General features: G+C 44.3%; 1 protein-coding gene across 1 annotated transcript in view; it reads left to right on the top strand.

Moving 5' to 3' along the window:
* negr1 (neuronal growth regulator 1) overlaps window positions 1-17,003 on the top strand; it is a 173,752-nt gene extending 156,749 nt beyond the window's left edge. Inside the window, exons 8-9 of the mRNA XM_008297223.1 lie at window positions 248-304; window positions 14,102-17,003. Coding sequence (XP_008295445.1) covers window positions 248-304; window positions 14,102-14,202 — 158 coding nt within the window. The 3' untranslated portion in view covers window positions 14,203-17,003. The remainder of the gene's footprint in view (window positions 1-247; window positions 305-14,101) is intronic.
* Window positions 17,004-19,282: the final 2,279 nt, after the last annotated feature.

The raw sequence follows: 19,282 nt of genomic DNA on the forward strand, positions 1-19,282 counted from the left end.
TCTCATGGTGCTTGTTAGCCGGAGGTCGTTAGCGGCTACAGAAGACTGTCATGGTGCTAGCTAAAGCTAACAACGCTCAGCCACAAAAATCAAGACAAAGACTTATTATTGTGTCCTTCATCTTATCCGTTCATATATTTTTAATCGGTTCATTTCTAACAGTGTTAGCTCTGAATGAGTCCTGTGTTCTGTCTTTACCGGGCGTCCTCTTGTTTTGAGTTTTGTTCTTTTTCATCCATCTTTGCAGGCGCTACTCACACAGAGTTGAGTGAACCAGGAAGTCTGTGTTGCCTGAGCAACTCTGGTGAGTTCTGCAGAGTGAAACTTGATATTACACATATCCAACATTTTGAGTTGAACAAATCGAAGAAAATGAGCTGAGGCAGCAGAAACCTCCAATCCCTTTTTACGGTGAATAACAAATATAGCTGTGACCTGTTTTTAACACCAGCCGGTGACTCAGACGGTTCAGGGAGAGTCGGAGAGTCCTGAGAAATGACGTGTTTTGTTATTTTTTATATGTCTGTTTTAATTGATTTGCTGCTGATTAGACGTGTTTTAATGGACCGACGGGATCTTTTCTGCTGAAGAGCTGCAGTTTGATGATTTTTTTTGTTTTGTTATTTTTCAAGGTGAAAAGCGATTCATTTACGGCGTGAATCTGCCGGATTGAAGCGAGGCGTCGCGGCGGATGGTTATCTGATGCACAATCTGCGGTGAAACTGTCGCTGCGGGTTTCGCAGGTCGGCTTAATTAAATCTGGGAAAGTTTCTAACAAGTATGAATGATTGCGTTATTGTCCCGGCGTCGTATTTTATGTCGGATGTATTTTTAGCGTGGGGGTGTGTGTTTTGCTTGAGCGAGATAACGGCCTTACTGGGAAATAGTGCTTTAACACGGCGAGGAGTCTTGATGGAAAAGTGCAGATTCAATTAATCTTTGTTCCCTCTTTCTCTCGCACATTATACAGGGACAAATTAACAGTGATAGAGGGACTCAGTAATTGGATTCTGGGTCTTATTAACCAATAAAACAGGGTTTTCAAACTGCTGGTGGAACTTTGATCATTATTTTGTGGACGGATGACATGAGCCTCTTTTCTGCGGCTACTTCCTGACCCTTTACGTTGGGCCATAATTGCCTTTAATGGTGTGAATGCGCTATAATTGAAATGACATTTCCCGTATTCGCGTCCATTGTCACGAGCTACAGTGAGTCAACCCCGTGATGAGCGCTGCATGTAAATGTGGATCCATCTGCTCGCTGACGGAGCGAAGATGGGCGCGTTCTACCAGACGTATTGATATTCGCGGGGCCGGGTTGAACCGGGGGTCAATCCGCCGGTCCAATTTGTCGGTAAACGCAGACTCATTCCCCTCAGTGATTCCAGTCAATAATGTTTGACCTCATGGGAAAAAGCAGGAACACAAAGGCAGACGGAGTGCTTCTCTCAGACTCAGAGTCCCGCATCAAAGGCGAAGAGCAGCGTGCGTCGCCGTCGTCGGTTCTGGTATTTATGCAGCCATGAAAGTTGCACGTCGATAGTGTCAGTGTGGCAGAGAGGATAAGCCTACAGAGGAAAGGCTAAAGTGGATTTGAAGTGGAGGGATGTATGTGGAGGAGCAGATAAGGCCTTTTTGGGGGATCTGACACGTATCAGTGTGGGGAGATATCGTCTGCCTTTTATTCATGGAGCCTAAACATTCAGGAGGGTTGCACAGCTCTCGTCATCGACTTCAGACAGCTCACTTCTGCAAAACAGTCGCGAGAACTCGGCTTGTCTGCTGCTAAACTGTTATTTTTGGAACAATTCGAGATGCATGCAGCCAGTCGTGGCCGTCTGAGGAGGATGCTGTCGTCACAGTTTGCATAATTAAGGTAGTTTAGTTTATGCTGCTAAATACTTTTATATTCGGGGACATATTCTGCCTTGTGCTGCTGCTGTAGCTTCTAGTTGTCATTATGAAACCACTGCATCGTGACAGATTAAACCAGTTCGTCCAAATCTTTTGGTATCACCGTTTGTTTCAGGATCTCTACGTTTTGTCTATAGTCACCATTTTAAAGCATAAAACTAATAAAACATGACATTAACAGTCAAACTTCAACCATTTACAACATCACAATACTGCGTTTGTTACAGAAACTGTTCTGTACTTTGGTTTTTAGGCTGAATTTTCACTTTTGTTCAACAAAAACAAGAATACAAAACATGAAACTGCCTTTTTTGAAGCGCTGGTTTACTGAACAGCTGGTTTGCTCTCTGTAACGTGTCAGTGCTGCTGCAAAAGGAATAAATCTGAATAAATATTCCTTCAGATTAATTAAAGACAATACAATTAAAAAAAATAAAAAATCCATTAATGTGCAACATTCAGACAATCAGAAATAAAGTGGGCTGTACTTGCGGCTTTTTGCTTCACGCTGATATTCCCTCAAATACGACAAAAATGCACCAAATCTGTGAAGGTGCAGCGTTTAGAAAAGTAACTCAGCAGATGTTGGATCAGCTGCAGCTTGTGTTTGTTAGAAAAGAGCTGATTCGACTTCCTGGTTTGGTAAAAAGGCTCCATTACGTTCAGCAGGTGTTTAAAACCCAACAACAGATCAGCTGCTTTAACATACCTGTGGAGTTTCTTATCGCTCTGACTTGTTGGAGAACGGAGCTGCGTTTGCTCGGTTTTATTCCTGCATCGCAGACGTGGGCGACTCTCCAGCTACAAACCCGGCATGCAGTTCATGTTGAATCCACCTGCTTTTGTCCGTCGTCGCTGTAGTTAGCTGAGAAACCGTAGAGTTCCCAAACAGCAGACTTCTATGATACCCTAGGGTTAGGGTGAGGCTCTGGTTGGTCCACCAAAACTATGCCGAGTGTTAAACTGAACACAAAAATGGTCGCAGAATATCCCGAACCGAGATGCTCGTACTGAAAAGTTTCCCTACCAACACATTAATAACCAACGAATCCAACAATCTGCACCAAGCAGTCCTGAACACGCTCAGTTTTTATACCTTCTGCACATTTTTCTTTCGTAAGCGTTTGCAGCTATTTCGGCCTAAAAGCAGATGGACCGACATTTTCTCAACAGCTGCTCGTTTTCATCAAACTTTTCTGCAGTTGTTGAATAAATCCGGTCCTGGTCGTGTTTCCATCAGCACACTGTTTGCTTTTTATGTTGATAAGAAGCAACTTATCAGCCTTGTGAAACTAAACCTGGTCTGCAGGGACCGTGGGACCCATCTCACCATAAATCTTTTACTTTGATTTATTATTCAGGTGTTAGTTGTGTGCATTTTTTTGATGTTTTAAAAGCTGCATTTACACGTCCAATAGAGTGTTGTACATATTTACTACACAGCTAAATAAGCCTTAATCGTAACAGCAACTCAAGGACAGTTCATGTACACAAAAAAAAAAGATCTTCCACTGCGTTCATCAGCTCCATGTTTCCCATCTGCAGCGAACATACGGAGATGTCAGGAGAGCATCGAGTTCGCTTCCAAATTTCCTCCTTAAATACAGTCCCCAGATTAACTGCCGCTGACATTAGCGACTTGGTTTTTAGCCTTTTTAGTGCAGCCCATCTTCAGGAGGACAGACGGAGGCTATTAAGAATTAATTAACAGCCCCACAATTAGTTTTCTAGTTTCAGTATAAAAGGGATTCATTCTCATTCCGGGCTGCAGCCTCCCAGAGCTGCACGTGTCAAGAGGGTCGTGTAAGCAGCATTAGGACTCTGTTTTGTTTGGTTGCTCTCATTGTCCGCTGGGCTGCGGCCGGAGACGCCGGGAGGTTGTGAATGTTTCTATCCACTTCTGAGACCTTGAACCGTTAAGTAGATCCCTCAGCGAGTGAATGAGAAATTGTTATCGCGTCTCACAGAAACCGGGCCGAGTTGGGCGTTGTGTTCGCGCGGCCTCAAACCGCTGCACAAAATCCCCTTCAGAATCAATGGCGCTCACTTCAGGACACTATAGCTTTTATCTGAGCCTCCCGCAGGCAGCCGGCAACAAGGCGGGGAGAAGGCGACCGGAGTGCGCTCGCCGCCTCGGGTCCCGTCTTGGCGTAATAAAGGAATATTTCATGTGTGACACTCACACCGCCTGTGGGCGTCCGCTACTTAAGGCAGACTTTGAGTTAGCAATAATTAACGTAAACATACGGCGCGCGCCTCCGTCGCCTCGCCGTCCACTCAGCCTCGGATCTTATGCGCCGCCTCAGCTTGAAGTAATCCACTGCACATGCTAATCACTCGGCAATTGATTCGGCCCTTTTTGGTCCAACAATTTCTGTAAACCGCCGAATTGATCCGAGGGAAATCAATTAACAGCTCAGGGTAGGTAAATATGAACAAAAAATATGGATCGCTCTGCATACAGTACGACCGTCCTGAGCAAATTCTGGCTGCAGGCTCGTGTGCTTGTGCAGAGATGCTCAGCGTGAGCAAATTCCAGTCAGGTCCGACTAGCCCCAGGTGAACTGTGATAACCAGGCAGTCTGCAGCGATAAACTTATCTTATATCCATCAAGAAGAAAATGCACTTAACCCTCTACATGCAGCCCTGCTGTGTTATCAGCACCGTAATGGAAATTGATAAAAGAGAGCTGTCTTATCATAATCCCACATACACAACGGCAGGGAATTGCTATTTTAGGCGGCTACAGGTGAAGGAGATGGTTGGAACGGAGAGGGTTGCCTCCTGGTTGCAGATCAGATGCTATCGGCCCGTATTGATGGAGCAGCTCGTGGAGGTGCAGGTGGAGGCGGCTGGTTGTAAGACATTCCTCATAACCGGCCAGATTGTCGCTGTCATCACGGGGGTGCTGGGAGCTAAGCAGCGGCTGACTCAGCTGAAATCCTGCAGCAGCAGAAATAAAACCCTGATAAACATTAAAAAAAAAAAAGTGAGCGAGAAACGGGGGAATTATTAGAGAGCAGGAGTTGAGACCCCAACATGAAAGAGAGATTATTAAAGAGACAATGAGGCTTCGTGAACTTACTACATGCTGACGCCATTTGTTTGTGTCCCTGTGCATTTTATTAAGCCTCTCACATTAAACAGATTTAGTGGAAGCAGCCAAAGTCATGGAGTAATTACGCTTTTGGAAATGCTGTGATTAAAAACGCTCGCTTAAACTATCAATCCACACTGTACCGCGCTTCTTTGTTTATTCCCACAACATGCTGATGTGAATTTACCCTCCAGATTTAGCACATTAAAAAAAAAAAAAAACCTACAAGGGAAAATTCATAAAACATTTTTAAAAAATGGAGATTTATCCATCAGCCGTGCATATAAAGTACATCATTTGCAAGCTCATTGATTTCCTGCATAAAGCATGTCCTTGAGTAGAAAGGTGCAATAAACATACGTTGAGGTCACTCGGAGCCGTTGGATTCTCACAAACAATCCGTCCACATGAAGAGGGATGCACAGCGTAGAGGAGGAGCAGGAGAGAGAGAGGAGACGTGGATCGATAAAGAAAAAGAACAGTATCTGTGTGGAGAGCGGCGGAAGTGTCTCCTCTGTCGGGATTCCTTCCTCCAGCTCACGCGGTGCTGAGGGCTCTCTTAAGTGTCCAGATACCCCACAGAGGTGTTGATTAAGTCAAGCTGAAGGCCAGAGCCTGCCTGCAATCGAGAGCCCCCAGCTCACTCAGCCGGCTATCAGGTGACCCGTCTCCTGCTCATTCGCTCTGCAGCCAGATACCGACGCTGAGAGCAGCTATTAGAGCCGGGCCCGTTCTGCTGGGTGTTGATAACCGGCAGGTAGCGGGAGGTAGCGGGGAGGCAGAGGGGAGGCAGAGGGGTGAGGATACGGCGGCGCTGGGAGGCGGAGGAGGGTAAATGATCTCTGAAGGCCATCTTATTAATGGAGGCTTTTCATTACTAGCGCTAATGCAAATGATTGGTGGGGCTAATGAGCTCGAAGGTCTCTGTGAATGAGGGCTCTGTGGAGCAGCGGTGTGTGATGATCACAGCGGGACACGGAGGTGATGAGTTTCTAACATCATATCTGTGATGAACATTTTGCTTGTAAAAAAAAAATAGCAGAAGAAGAAGAAGAGAACAGAAGGAACGCAGACAGAAATGGATGAATGAGCTGATGGGTCGGCGAGTCAATTGTGCACCGACTCAATATGGCAGCTACAGGCGAGAGGGTGCGAGATGAATGGTGGAGGGGGACCAGAGCATTTCACTGTCAGGGGATTGAAGTGAGGTAAGGCATGGAAAATGTCTTGATCGCCTTCTTTAAAGCGCCTGCACTCGCTGGCTGTGTGGAGGACCGTGAAGCGGAGCAACACTCTTTGAAGGCGTGGCATTCCCTCATCACAAGGCATGAGCTTTGCATGATATTCCATTTAGCAAACGGCGGCTGGAACGCTTTCACCGTCTGCTGCACCATGTTGAAGACTCCACCGGCATGTAGGTGGCTTCAGGGACCGGGCTGAGGGTAAACAATGGAGCCCGATACACTACAATTCTACCCCGAACATCCATTTCTGCATGGAATCGTATTATCCTGTGTATTGGTCGAGCTCTGCTAAGTGAATTTACATTTTCACTGATGTTAGTGAACCTGCAGCAGCGACAAGACGTTCAGGCCAGAACATGCAGCGTCTAAACACTGGAGCTAATGGTAGGCCTTGATCACACGTAGTAGGGTTTTTATAAAATCGAACATCCTCCCCCCTACACATCATCTCGTTTTTAGAAAAACAATCCATCCACACCTAACCGCACAAGTGTGTTGTTGAGCACATTCATAACCTGCCAAACCTTTCGAGGGCTTTAGATGACCTTTAGATGAGGGTTCCCCACATCCTATCCAATCAGAGTGAGCTTCCATCTCTGGACATCGTAAGACAACCATCCTTAACGTCGTCCTTCGCCTGTGTTCTTGTACATGGAGCGTTATCTGGGCCTGGACAAACGCCAACACAGTTCTGAGGGCGTCCACGCTGTTTCCAAATGTAAACGCAAGTTGCATATGTGACGTAAGAACATATTTTGTCGCATGCAGTGACGTTTGGAAACCTAAAACCTGGTTATTGACGTCCACATGCAGACGCATAAATGGAGGGTTCGCAAATGTTCACTTTGGTCGGAGGTTTTTGAAAGAATCGTTGCCTTCGTGTGGATGACAGGCCACATCGTAGAAACATATCTTTGTTTTGTGAGATACCTGCTACATGTGGACAATGTGGTAGCGTCAGAGGTTGTGGATGAGGAGTAAGGTGTTGGTGGAAATAAGTGATGCTCATGACTAACAATTAATTTACCTGATTAAAAATATGTTAGCCAGAAAAAGAAGAAGGTCATGCACGTCAGATAATATAGTGGAGATTTTCTGTAGCCTCTTACTGTATCGAACTATGAGCACTTCCTGTTAGCAAGCAGAGAACGCTGTGGGACTTTATCTAGCAGTGGGCACCATGACAGAGACTTCTGTGGAGGTTAAACAGGTCTATCTTCTTTAAAGGACTTGTACGCTGCATGATATTCCATTTACCAAACAGCAGCTGGAGAAAGAAACGGCTATTTAATGGATTAATTACGTTAACATATAAATTAATTAAAAATATGAAGAGTTCATTTGCAAAAACAGAAAACTCCGTCTTCACAAACCTTCAGAAAACCCACTTCTCCATCATCTACCCGAGACAACATCAATCAAACTTTAGTTATCTCTGTTTTTGTCATTTCATTTCTACTGAGTCAACTTTAGGTTGATTGATTTTATCTCAAGGAAACAACAAAAAAACAAGTTTTCTGAAAAAAAAATGGAGTTATCTGTTCTTGCAAATGAACTCTTCATATATTAACCTATAAGGTAGGAAGAGAGGTCATGCATGGTTTGTTTTACTAGAGGTTTGGTTAAATGATTAACAAGTAGTAGAGTAATCACCATTAATGATTTAACACATGCATTGCAGATATCTGTAGCTTCTTACTGTTTACGACCAGAAAAGGCTCATCATGACAAAGACTTTTGTGGAGGTTAACGAGCTCCAACCACAGCTCATGTATTGATCACCTTCTCTAAAGGTCGTCATGTGGAGGACCGTGAAGCAACAGAAGATGTCTCTGATTACACGTCATGAGCTTTGCATGATCTTCTGTTTACCAAACAGCAGCTGGAATGCTTTTGGTTTTGTTTAGTGAGGAACTGGTTGGAATTAGAGGTGTTAATGATTAACAATCTGTTGGTTAATTAGTGTTAATGTATTAACAGCAAGGCAGAAGAAGAAGAAGAAGGTCGTGCATGTCAGTAGATGTAGATTATCTGCAGCCTCGTGCTGTTTACTGTCGGTTCATGTTGACAAGCAGAGAGCATTGTGGGAGTTTAACTGGTGACCAGCATCATGACAAAGGCTTCTGTGATGGTTCATGACCTCCAACCAGCATTCAGAGTCAACTCACGCTGCATTTCTATGATCCAGTGTCTGATGTAGCCGAGCTGCTGTAGGTGAATGTCACATGTCCAAGGTTAAAAATAGCTGCATCAGCATGTGTGCGGTGAACAAAGAGAGAAATGGATCAGGGAGTCAATTCAACTCAATACGGCAAGAAGGTACCAGCGGGTGTTTACTGTCAGTGGATTGAAGCAAGGTCAGGCATGGAAACGTCTTTAAGGAGCTTGACGACGAGCTCGCTCTTTGAAGGCGTGGCGTCCCCTCATCACACGTCATGAGCCTCGCATGATATTCCATTTACCAAACAGCAGCCCGGAAAAAATAAAAAAAACCAGCTCTTAGTGTTTGGTGCACTGTGTTAAAGACACCCTCGGTGGCTGCTGTGAACCTGCATGTAGGGGGATTTAGCCCGATTTACAGCATGGTGTGTACAGGATCAGTTCTGGCTCAGGAGTGTCTCATGTGGGCTCTCTCTGGGGAGCCGTGGGGGGGAGGACCAGAGGCCACTGATTGATGGTCAAGGACACCGAACCCCTCCCCCAGTCCTGTTCAGAGGAGCCCGTCTCTGAAGCCCTGTCCTCGGGGGGATTGGGATGCTGCCTGGCTGGCTGCCGCCTGAGCGCCGCTGGTGACAGCCTGCTTTGGAGGATACGAACAACTCCAGGGATGAATCACCCGCTAAATGACAAATAAATGAATCGGAGACATAATCCAACGCACAAACACACCCCAGATATGTATTTTTTTTCTCTTTTCTTGTTGCTTCTCTCAATTTAACGTGCGCATTGTGGAGCACGTATGAAGCCGACGGCAGGCGAGCCGCAGGACGGAGTATTTCTGAATGGAGCGCCGGCTAAGGGGCTGAAAAGAGGAAGGGAAAGGAGTGCACAGTATTCAATAATGATATTCCAGTGAATTACATCGCAGTGCAACACTCGAGATGGTACTCAACACAAAGCCTGCATTGAGTGTCACTGTTGCATATTTCAGTATGATTCATTATCTGTGTCAACAGTGACTGAGGTTCAGGGCCTTAGCATTTGTTGTGCATATGATATGTGGGTGAAAAAAAAACTGCTGTCGATGGAGATTCGGGAGGATAAGGGGGAGGGAAGGCGCTGGAGAGGAGAGCGAGTGTGGCTCTTCCTCCAGCACACTATTTAAAGCTAATGGCTCCAGTCCAGCGTCAGAGCAGAGAAGCAGGGATTGTTATTTTCATGTGACTCCGGGTAGAGCTGGGGAGGCTTTAGTTTTTCATTTCAATTCTGTTGCAAAACAGTAATTGAAGCGTATCGCTTTCATCTCCACTTATCTCCTCGGCTCCTCTCCCTTTGGAGCGCTGCTTGTCTTTGCGCGTCTTGACATTGTTGGTTTCTCTATGATATATTGTCTGGGATTCTGGTACTTCATTGTAGCTTGCTGCTGATGTACATGGCAATTAAATTCAAACCCCAAAGAGGAAGAGCTCAGTCAACCCCCCCCCCATCTCGCTCGCTCGCTCCTGTCCGCCGCTGCAGCCTCGTTCTCGCACTACTTTCAATCACTGTCTTTTTTTTTTTTCTTCTTCTCGCCTCTCTTCTTTTGATTCGCCCTCCTTCTCGTATCTGTCTTTCCTCGCCGCTCGCTTTCCGTCTGTATCTTCCCTCCTTCTATTCCCTTCATGTTAATAAGCAGAGTAATGGTGTTGCAGGCAGTTCCTGGTTGGGGAGTTAATTAAAATGGCAAGTTACAGCCCACACAGTCAAAACAATGGAGGGCCGCGCTTCTCGCAGTGACACGGGGAGATATTAAACAAGCCCAAAATCAAACAGCGTGAGGAGGCAGGCTGCACCCCGACGTCACTTAACGCTCCTCCTGAACAACTGAGGGGCTCTTTGTTTGGCTCTGCAGCCCCGTCAACATTAGTCATAGCAGCGATCCCGTAATTACTCCGTGAGCTCCTTGAACCTCTGCATCATCCGAGCACTTCTTGTACGAGATATTAATGTGATTACTGCAGCAGCGGCTCGGCCGAGGCTGAAACCGAAGAATGGAAATAGTGACATCTGCCTATTCCCCCCCCACCACCACCTACTGCCGTCGCACAACACGGCACAAACACACACACACACCCCAAACGGTTCTGCTAGCGCGGCTAGCACAATGCAGCGCACTCAGGCAGCAGTGGGCCGGCTGAGCAGGACAGGAGCTGTTGCCATGGTTACCGTTTCTCGGCTCGCTCTCGCAGCCCAGGAAAACTGTGTCATTATCCTGTACTTTGGATAGCAGGAGAGAGAGAGAGAGAGAGAGAGAGGAGGGATACAAAGGGGAGACAAAGATAGAAAAAGGCAGAGACAAGGAGAAAGACGAGAGGTTCTGCGGTTCACGCCGGCCGCCGCTCTAACGCGTGCATCATCAAAATCTGCACCCGTTTGTGCTCCTCTGTTCGCCGGTTAACCCTTCTCACTCCGGCTCTAACAGCTGACAAATAATGCTCCAAAATATCAGGTGAGAGCGGAGCATGGCGATAATGGGATGTCTCTCTCTTTTTTTTTTTTTTCCTCTCCGTGGGTGAAAATTGTCACCAACAAGCTATTATAAAAAAAACAACAACAACAACAACAAAAAGAACATCAACCTCTGCGTCATTGTATTTATTTTAACACGCCGGCAATCACATCCACGCTAATGACAACCAGCACAGGTTCTTATTGAATAAATACACGACGCTCAGTGGGGCGACAATCTTCCGCTGAGGGAAAAAAATAAATAAATAAAAACGTGCATCTGTGAGCTATTTCTAACCTCGGAGAGACACACATACATGTCGCCGGTGCAACGTGAGGTCCACATCAGAGCAGCTACATTGTGCACTAATTACATGGTGGTGTAAATAGAGGCACCCTGCTGATGTGGGCTGTGCACCACATGATTTCCCCTGGTGGAGCCCGGCCTGTTTGCGCTGCCTGGCTGTGTGTGTTTTCTCAGCGTGTGCAGGCATGCATGTGACCCGTACACGCAGGTAGACGCGCGCGCTGATGGAGTGCATGTTTTGTAACCTGCGACGTGCGCTTTATTGAGCTGCGAGCTAAAAGAGTGCGACGCCACCCCCCCGAATGTGAGGCTGCCCTCCACCCCTCGGCCGCCTGACACAGCTCTCCAGAGAGACCTGTTCATATTACTGTGGCTGTCCGCTGGCCGGAGCAACACAAACAGCACAAAACAAAGCCTCCTTCAATAACAGTGGAAGAAAGGACCTTGTGTAGCCCTCGGCTGCTCTCCTCTGCGCTCGTGGCTTTTTTTCGGACCACCGATATGAAAGAGGGGAAATTGGGAATAAGTGTTTTGACATCCGGCTAGAAATAGATGAGATGGACGAAAGTAGATTTTTATTTTAAAAGTGAAAACTGCACTGTTAGCGTGAAAACACCGCTCGACTCCGCACTGCTGTCTGCTCTGCTACATGTGCTGCAGAGAGTTTTGTAAGAAAATTATATTTCTATACCACCCCAAACATCTTTTTCTGTAATATATTCAATGAAAAGGCAAATATCAGATGAAATAAATGCAAATAATAACAACACTGACATGTATTGATCTAGCTCTAGTACATTTATTCCCACTTTTACTGAAAATTACTAAAAAACCTGCAACAAAACAGCAGCGACAAACACATTTGGGCCACAACAACATCTAAAAACAGGAGCTAATGTACTGTTATCAGAGGTTGTGGATGGGGATGTGATGCTCAGTTTTATTTTAACATTTATGACCAAAACATTGCATTAATACATTTCTGTTCGCAAGACAGACAGTAGGGCTACAAGGTGGCTCGGTGGTTAGCACCATTGCCTCGCAGGTAGAAGGTCGCTGGTTCACGTCCCGGTGGGAGCACCGGGATCTTTCTGCGTGGCGTCTCCATGTTCTCCCCGTGCAGCGTGGGTTCTCTCCAGGTTCTCCGACTTCCTCCCACAGTCCAGAAACATGTTGAGGTTAATTGGTGATTCTAAATTGTCCGTAGGTGTGAATGTGAGTGTGCTTGGTTGTCTGTCTCTAAGTGTAGCCCTGTGATAGACTGGTTACCTGTCCAGGTGAACCTGCCTTCACCCTGAGTCAGCTGGGATAGACTCCAGCCCCCCACGACCCTAGAGTGGTGTATAGATAATGGATGCATGGAAGTTAGACAGTATGCAGGAGTCTGTTTTTGTACCTGTTTGATGAGCTCATCCTACATCTACTTCATGTAATAGAGTTCTCTTTGGTTTAAAGAATTAAATGATTAACTTTTATTCACTTAATTGTGGTTAATAATATAACCGGTCAAAACTGTTTTAACATATTAGGATGAAGAAGAAGAAGGTCATGCATGACAGAAAATGTAGATGAGCTGTAGTTGCCTGGTTGAGCCACCAGGTGGGTTTCATGTTGACAGCAGAGAGCATTGTGGGAGTTCAGCGAGCAACGGGACCATGACCGGGTTAATAGGTTCCAGGCAGAGTTTATGCTGGCGTAGCAATCCTATAATCGAGGGGCTTTTATGGTGAATGTCGTGTATCTGAGGTTAAAAACAATTAAATCAACATGTAGAATAAATGCTACTGTGTTTAGTTTGAAGCATTGATTGGTTATTGATTGATAATGTTGCCGACTATCCAGGTGGAGCCTCTTCCTGTTTAATCCAGTAGAGACCAGAGGAGGCGTTCATGTTGGCAGCAGAGAGCATTGTGGGAGTTTAGCAGTAACAGGACCATGACAGAGACTCTGAGGAGGTTCATGCCTTCTGGTCACACCTTTAAATCAAACTACAATCAACAACACTGCTGTCAGCAGCCTCTCCATTATTGAACATCAGCAAACCAAAGTCGTTTTATCCATCCATTGATGAAACCGTATCACCAGCAGCAGCACCAGACCGACTGTAACTATAAAAAGCAGTCAGACAGGTGACAAATTAAAGGAAAAAATCAGTTCGACCCCTCGCTGTTGGACAGAGTGAGCTCGCCGAGTGCGAACACTGGATTTGTGACACTAATCTTGAGTTCTCACCTTGAAACGGTGGTGATTGAATAGATGTTCTGCGCTGTCAGGTGGAAGATGAGTGTGAAGCTTTTAGAAAATTTGAAGCGTCGCTGCTGCAACTTTGTCCTCGATCGGAATCAGCCGACTCTGTTTTGTTTCTCTCAATAACTTAGTAAACGTGGACACGAGAGCTGCGTGAAGCATTGACTGTAGCTGAGGATGTTATTTATCGCAGTAAACAATGTGTGCATACATACAGGAAAGTTGGTCTCTCAGCTTCTTCCCAGCAGAGGGAACAAAGCGAGTAAACTCCTCCGCTAATGAGGCCGCCGCAGATGTTACATGTGTGGGATCGGACCTGCTCAGTCCGAGGCCTCCGGGTCGGACGGATGCAAACAAAACTGGCTGAGAGACAAAACCTTCAGTTAATGTATGAAATATGTAAAACAGTAGAAATGTGTCTTCCCCAACCGTACAGACGGCGCCGCGGTGTTTACGGCGCCGTTCCTCAAGTGCTTCGTGATCTTACCGACCGACCGAAATCAGCGGCGGCGGCGGCAGTAATTGCCACTTCCGCGGCCTCATTTGAAAAGCACCACTGCAGGGTTTGCGAAATGGTGGGTTTCGGCGGAGTGAAAAGCGCAATCACAACTAATCAGAGCTTCTCTTGTTTCCTGCCCACAGCGCCCAACACTGCACCCTATGGGAGCACGGGGAGCGCCAACGTCCCGCTGGCCTGCCGGTACCTGGTCCTGGCGCTCTCCTCCTTCATCAGCGTCTACTAGCGGAGGCCAAGCCGGACACAATGACTGTCGAGAGCATTTATGAGTCCTTTTTGACATTGCTGATGGCTGGAATCCAATCTGGTACAGTTTGTTGAGAAGCTGTGGTGGGAAAATAATCAGTTTGTGTGGGGAAATCTTTTCTTTTTTTCTTTTCTTTTCTTTTCTTCTCTCTCTCTCTCTCTCTCTCATGTAAATACTATGATGTTTTTTTATTATTATTATTATTTCGTCTCTCTTATGTTGTTTTTATTTCCTGATTGATTGACCGCCTTGTGAATCAGTGCTCACCCCCCCACCCCCACCTCCAATCATATCAACAGCCCCCCTCCTGAAACCTCCACTTACTTTCATGCATCTCTTTCCCTGCGAGGCGATTGGTGCAAAAATTGACATTATCATCCGTTTTTGTTTTTTTGTTTTTTGGTTGTTTTTTTTTTGTACATGGCTAAAAAGAAGCAATTGTGCCAAGTCTCTCAGTACACAAAATTATCATTCCAATGTTGTATTGAATGTATTATGGGCTGCTGAACAAAGGACAGACATTTAGATTCCTAACAATACAAATTTTGATTATGGAGTGTGCTTAAAAAATACAGAAAAAATAAAAAAAATATATAAAAAAAACAAACAAAAGAACAAAAAAGGCCGGGCTTTTTCAGGACCTGTGTTGTCATGATTACTCAATAGATGGATGAACAGTGTTGAAGGTGTGCTTTGTTGTGTTCTGAAATAGGTCCATCGGTTGCCACGCCCGCCGAAGCAGCTTCGATCGGGCGGCCGTCAAAGTAGCAAAATATACCGTATCGTATCTTTGATTTCTTATAGTGTAGGCTTTTGTTTTGAAGTGGGACCAGCTTTTCTCATCCGACCAAGAGCGTTAACGCGACTTTGTACAGTACGAAGGGAGGAACATCGCTGCCCTGTGTTTACATTCTCTTCCTTGAAAAATAATAAAATGCTCCAGTATGCTCTCGGTTCTTTTTCTCAGCGAGTCCACGAATGTCACAACAAAGAGTCTGAAGCTCGTTTGGAGGTTGTGTTTGGCCACCCGACGTCGATAAAGGATCCTTAAACACAGTAAATAAAAACCTACTCGGTCGTTCCCAGAGAGCCGAAGCCTTCCTCCCCAAACACGTTTGCTTAAGTACATAATCTACAAAAAAATAGTACAGTAATTAAACCTGCTTCGACTCGGTCCGTCTCGTGTTAATTATGAGAGATAAAAAACTCACAAACACGCTCATCGCCGCGGACGTGGCCCTAAGGTGCTAACGGCTCCTCCAAGATGAGCGAGTTCAACAAACAGACGATCGGAGCAAATTAAATCACGAGTTTAATGGGAGAACCTGTGACTTTTTTTTCCCTTCCCCTGAAATTAAGCATATCAAGGCTCCAAACCAGTGTTTTGCTTTGTTTTGGCATATTCATCCTCGGGTATCTTGGATTCTCAGCTGAAGCAGAGATACTGTACTGTAATGCCTTAATAGTACCATAGACATTAAATTTCCCTCCTTCAGAAGGACTCTTCCAGAAGCTCTCAGTAAGATCCAACCATCCGTCTGACTGAATGTTCATCAGCCATTAGCCGTTCCAATTAGGCGTTGTTATTATTATTATTATGATATTCAATGAAATCCAACCGACGTCTCTCGCAGGTATTTTCAAACATAAGCGTCTGATGCAGTATTTGTGGAGCGGGTCGACCCGAGTGTGCGTCGCCCCGCCGTGATCTGGAAACTGCAACTCTATACAGAAAAATAGCCATCCCAGATAAAAAGACTTAAAGCACAAACGCTGTTATTATTTCTGTGGTGATTTGTTTTTAAGGTCTGCTAAACTCTTTTTTTTTTTTCTTTTTCTTTTTGTACTGAAATTGTTCTCATTTTTTTTTTTTTTGTTTTACGAATTCTGAAAATACTGCACCGTATGATCTTGTTTAAATGTTAAGGTATAATGAAATTGAGTCAGAAGTATATTTATTCTCTTCCTTTATGAAAAACGATGTATTAAAAAAAAAAAACCAACAAAAAAAACAAAAAAAAAAACACATTTGAAACATGTAACACTGGATATGTGACATTTATTTGAATGAGGCTCAGTGTGGCATAGTTTATAATGTTGTCGGGTTCATTTAGATGCCATCACTGTCGTTGATTTAAGTACATTAAAAAGAACAATGTTTGCAAATCAAATTACCTACTTTTTGAACCAGAGAGGGTGTGAACCAATATAACAGTATTATAGAACAGAATCAATGTGTGTATATTTGGAGAATATAGGAAACCTTTTGATCTTTAGAGCCAGTGTGTAGTCATAGTTTTCACACACTTTGAGTGTTTGACGATGTGCAGAGAGTATGGTTGTGCTGCATGTCCAAGTTAACCTGTGTTTTTGAGGTGGCCATTTTACAGATATTCATACTTTCTAATGAATGGAAGCCGGGTTTTTTTTTTTTTGTTTTGTTTTTTCTTTTTCCTCCAAACGTTTGGTTCATAAACCTGGTCTAAAAATACATACCTCCTACAGATCACCAGGCCGTGTTTGTTTGTGGTTTCTTTCGATCAACTTTGCTGATGATAAAAAAAAAAAAAACAACTGCTGTTCAGAGTCATGATGAGTATTGTGGCACAATGGTGACAGTCTGGACTTCTGTTGGTTGCTTGTCTGAGCAGTTACGACCATGCTAGTATTCATACATATGAAATGTACTGGATGTTGATTATTTTGAATAATGGTATTAACAAGTCCCTTTTATCGAATCCGTATTATTTGCAATAAAAGTCTTCATGTTACAATGTAAACCCACATCTGACTTAATGAGCACTCAAAGGGGGTTTCTCGTTGCCGCTGGGTTCGAGCCGATCAAAGCGTAAACTCCATAAATAATTGCTATCAACATGTGTTGTGACTCAGCCAAACCACAAACTAAAGTGTTGTCTGTTTGCCAGTAAACATGCATCACAGGCCGGCCAACTAACTTCAGCTGTAAAGTGTTTCTTACCAACAGTTAGCTACCTACAAACAAATAAATAACTTACTTAACGAAAACAAGGTAAACATTTATAATGCTGCTGGATCAAGAGCAATGACGACGAGTCACTCAACCTAGAAAATATACAGTTTAACAGGCGCAACAGACGACTTAATGCAAGTATCACTTTGTTTTATTTACATCTACATACACAGATAAATGTGTCCAAGTACAGTGCCTCCAAAAAAGCATTCACCTTCTCTTCCCCCTTTTATTCAATATTGAATCCAAGTTAGTTTAATTTGGCATCTGCACCTCATGATGCTGCCACCACCGTGCTTCACAGTGGGGATGGTGTGTTTGTTTTCCACCAAACATAGCATCTAGTCTGATGGACAAAAAGCTCTTGGTCTCCTCAGACCAAAGAACCTTCTTCCAGGTGACTTCAGAGTCTCCACATGTCTTCTGGTGAACTCTAGTCCAGATTTAATCTGAACTTTTTCCAACAAAGTCTTTCTCTTTGTCTCCCATAAAGCTTTGATGGTGAAGAACAGACAACAGTTGTTGTATCAACAGTCTCTAACATCTCAGCTGCTGAAGCTGGTAACTCCTTCAGAGGAGTCATCGATGTCTTGGTGGCCTCCTTCACTAGTCTCCTTCTTGCTCAGTCACTCAGTTTCTGAGGACGTCCTGCTCTAGTCAGATCTACTCATGTTCCATCTTCCTTCCATTTCTTGTTGATGGATTTAACTGGACTCCAGAGATGTTCAGTGATGAGAAATTATCTTGAATCATCCCCTGACTTGTGCTTTTTAACAACCTTCTCACAGAGTTCTCAGAGTGCTCTTTAGTGTTCATAGTGTAGCTACAGCCAGTCAGTGCTTATAAAAGCATTTATGTTTTTAATCATTTGATACTTACTTTGTAGAAATCTGCCTCCACGTTGACATGAGAGTCTTTTTGGTGAGTTCTTGTTCAAAGAGACGATTTAAGTGACCACAATGTTGAAAAGCGATAAACGGGGAAGACTTCCAAGAGAGGTGAATACTTTTTACAGGCACTGTATGTAGGAGTCATAACAGTTGAAAATGAGCGGGAAATACCTGATTATGCTAAGCTAACTCAGCTAACATTATTCACCCTTAAAGTCAAACGTTATCGCGATAACAACCATCAGAACTTACTTCATACTTTGTTGATATATGATGTAAGTCTTGATGGTTTAAACTGAAGTATTAAAGGTCAGATGATCAAACTCCATATTGTCTTCATTAAGGAAGCTAACATTAGCTTCAGTATCTAGTCACAAGCTACTCGTGTAAAAATACTTTTTGTGGTGCAACCTCGTCTAACTTAATGACATTAAATCTCCACATCTGTCAGAACATCTGGGGCGCCTACAGAGGAACACTTTGTATGAGTCATAGTTCTTGTGTTTTAATCCTCTGAACCTCAACGTTTCTCCTCAACATGGGCTCATTTCTTTACTGCGTTATAAAGTCCTGAACCATCATGCAAACAGAACTAAGATGAAAACACAGAGTAAACTCCATTTCTTTGATTATTTACTTCACAAAAATAAAACGATCTGGAATCAGCATGTCCAACATTTGTCCACGTGTCCACAGTGGTTACCAACAAAACAACGGTGACTCTACGAACTACAGAAACGTTTTAATGATCTTCAGTTTCTCTGCTTGTCTCTTCTTTGCTCTGTGGAAACGCCGCCTACATTTCAACCAGAGAAGACTTTTCATTCTGTGACTGCTGGTTTTCATCAACGGCTTCTCAGTTGAGCCAAAGAATCTGTTTATTTTGTTTGTTTTTGACGAAATATCAGGATTTTACCAGTAGATTTGGTTTCGTTTCCTGATAGGACAGTGTGCCACAGATGAGTTGTGGCTGCTAAAGAGTGCAACTTTGGAGTTTCTTTAGAGACAACAAGCCTTTCAAGCCCAACGGGAGGTTTTTGGGGTTCAGAGGATTAATCATCAGACAGAACAAGATGCAGCTCAAATTGTCTGAACAAAATAACGCTACGGTCGGCGAATGCTAGCCACCTTCAGAACCAATGACAGTTTCTAAAATCCACCTTAATGTAATGTTTCC

The sequence above is a fragment of the Stegastes partitus genome, unplaced genomic scaffold (assembly GCF_000690725.1).
Source record: "Stegastes partitus isolate 25-593 unplaced genomic scaffold, Stegastes_partitus-1.0.2 Scaffold1200, whole genome shotgun sequence".
Lineage (NCBI taxonomy): Eukaryota > Metazoa > Chordata > Actinopteri > Pomacentridae > Stegastes > Stegastes partitus.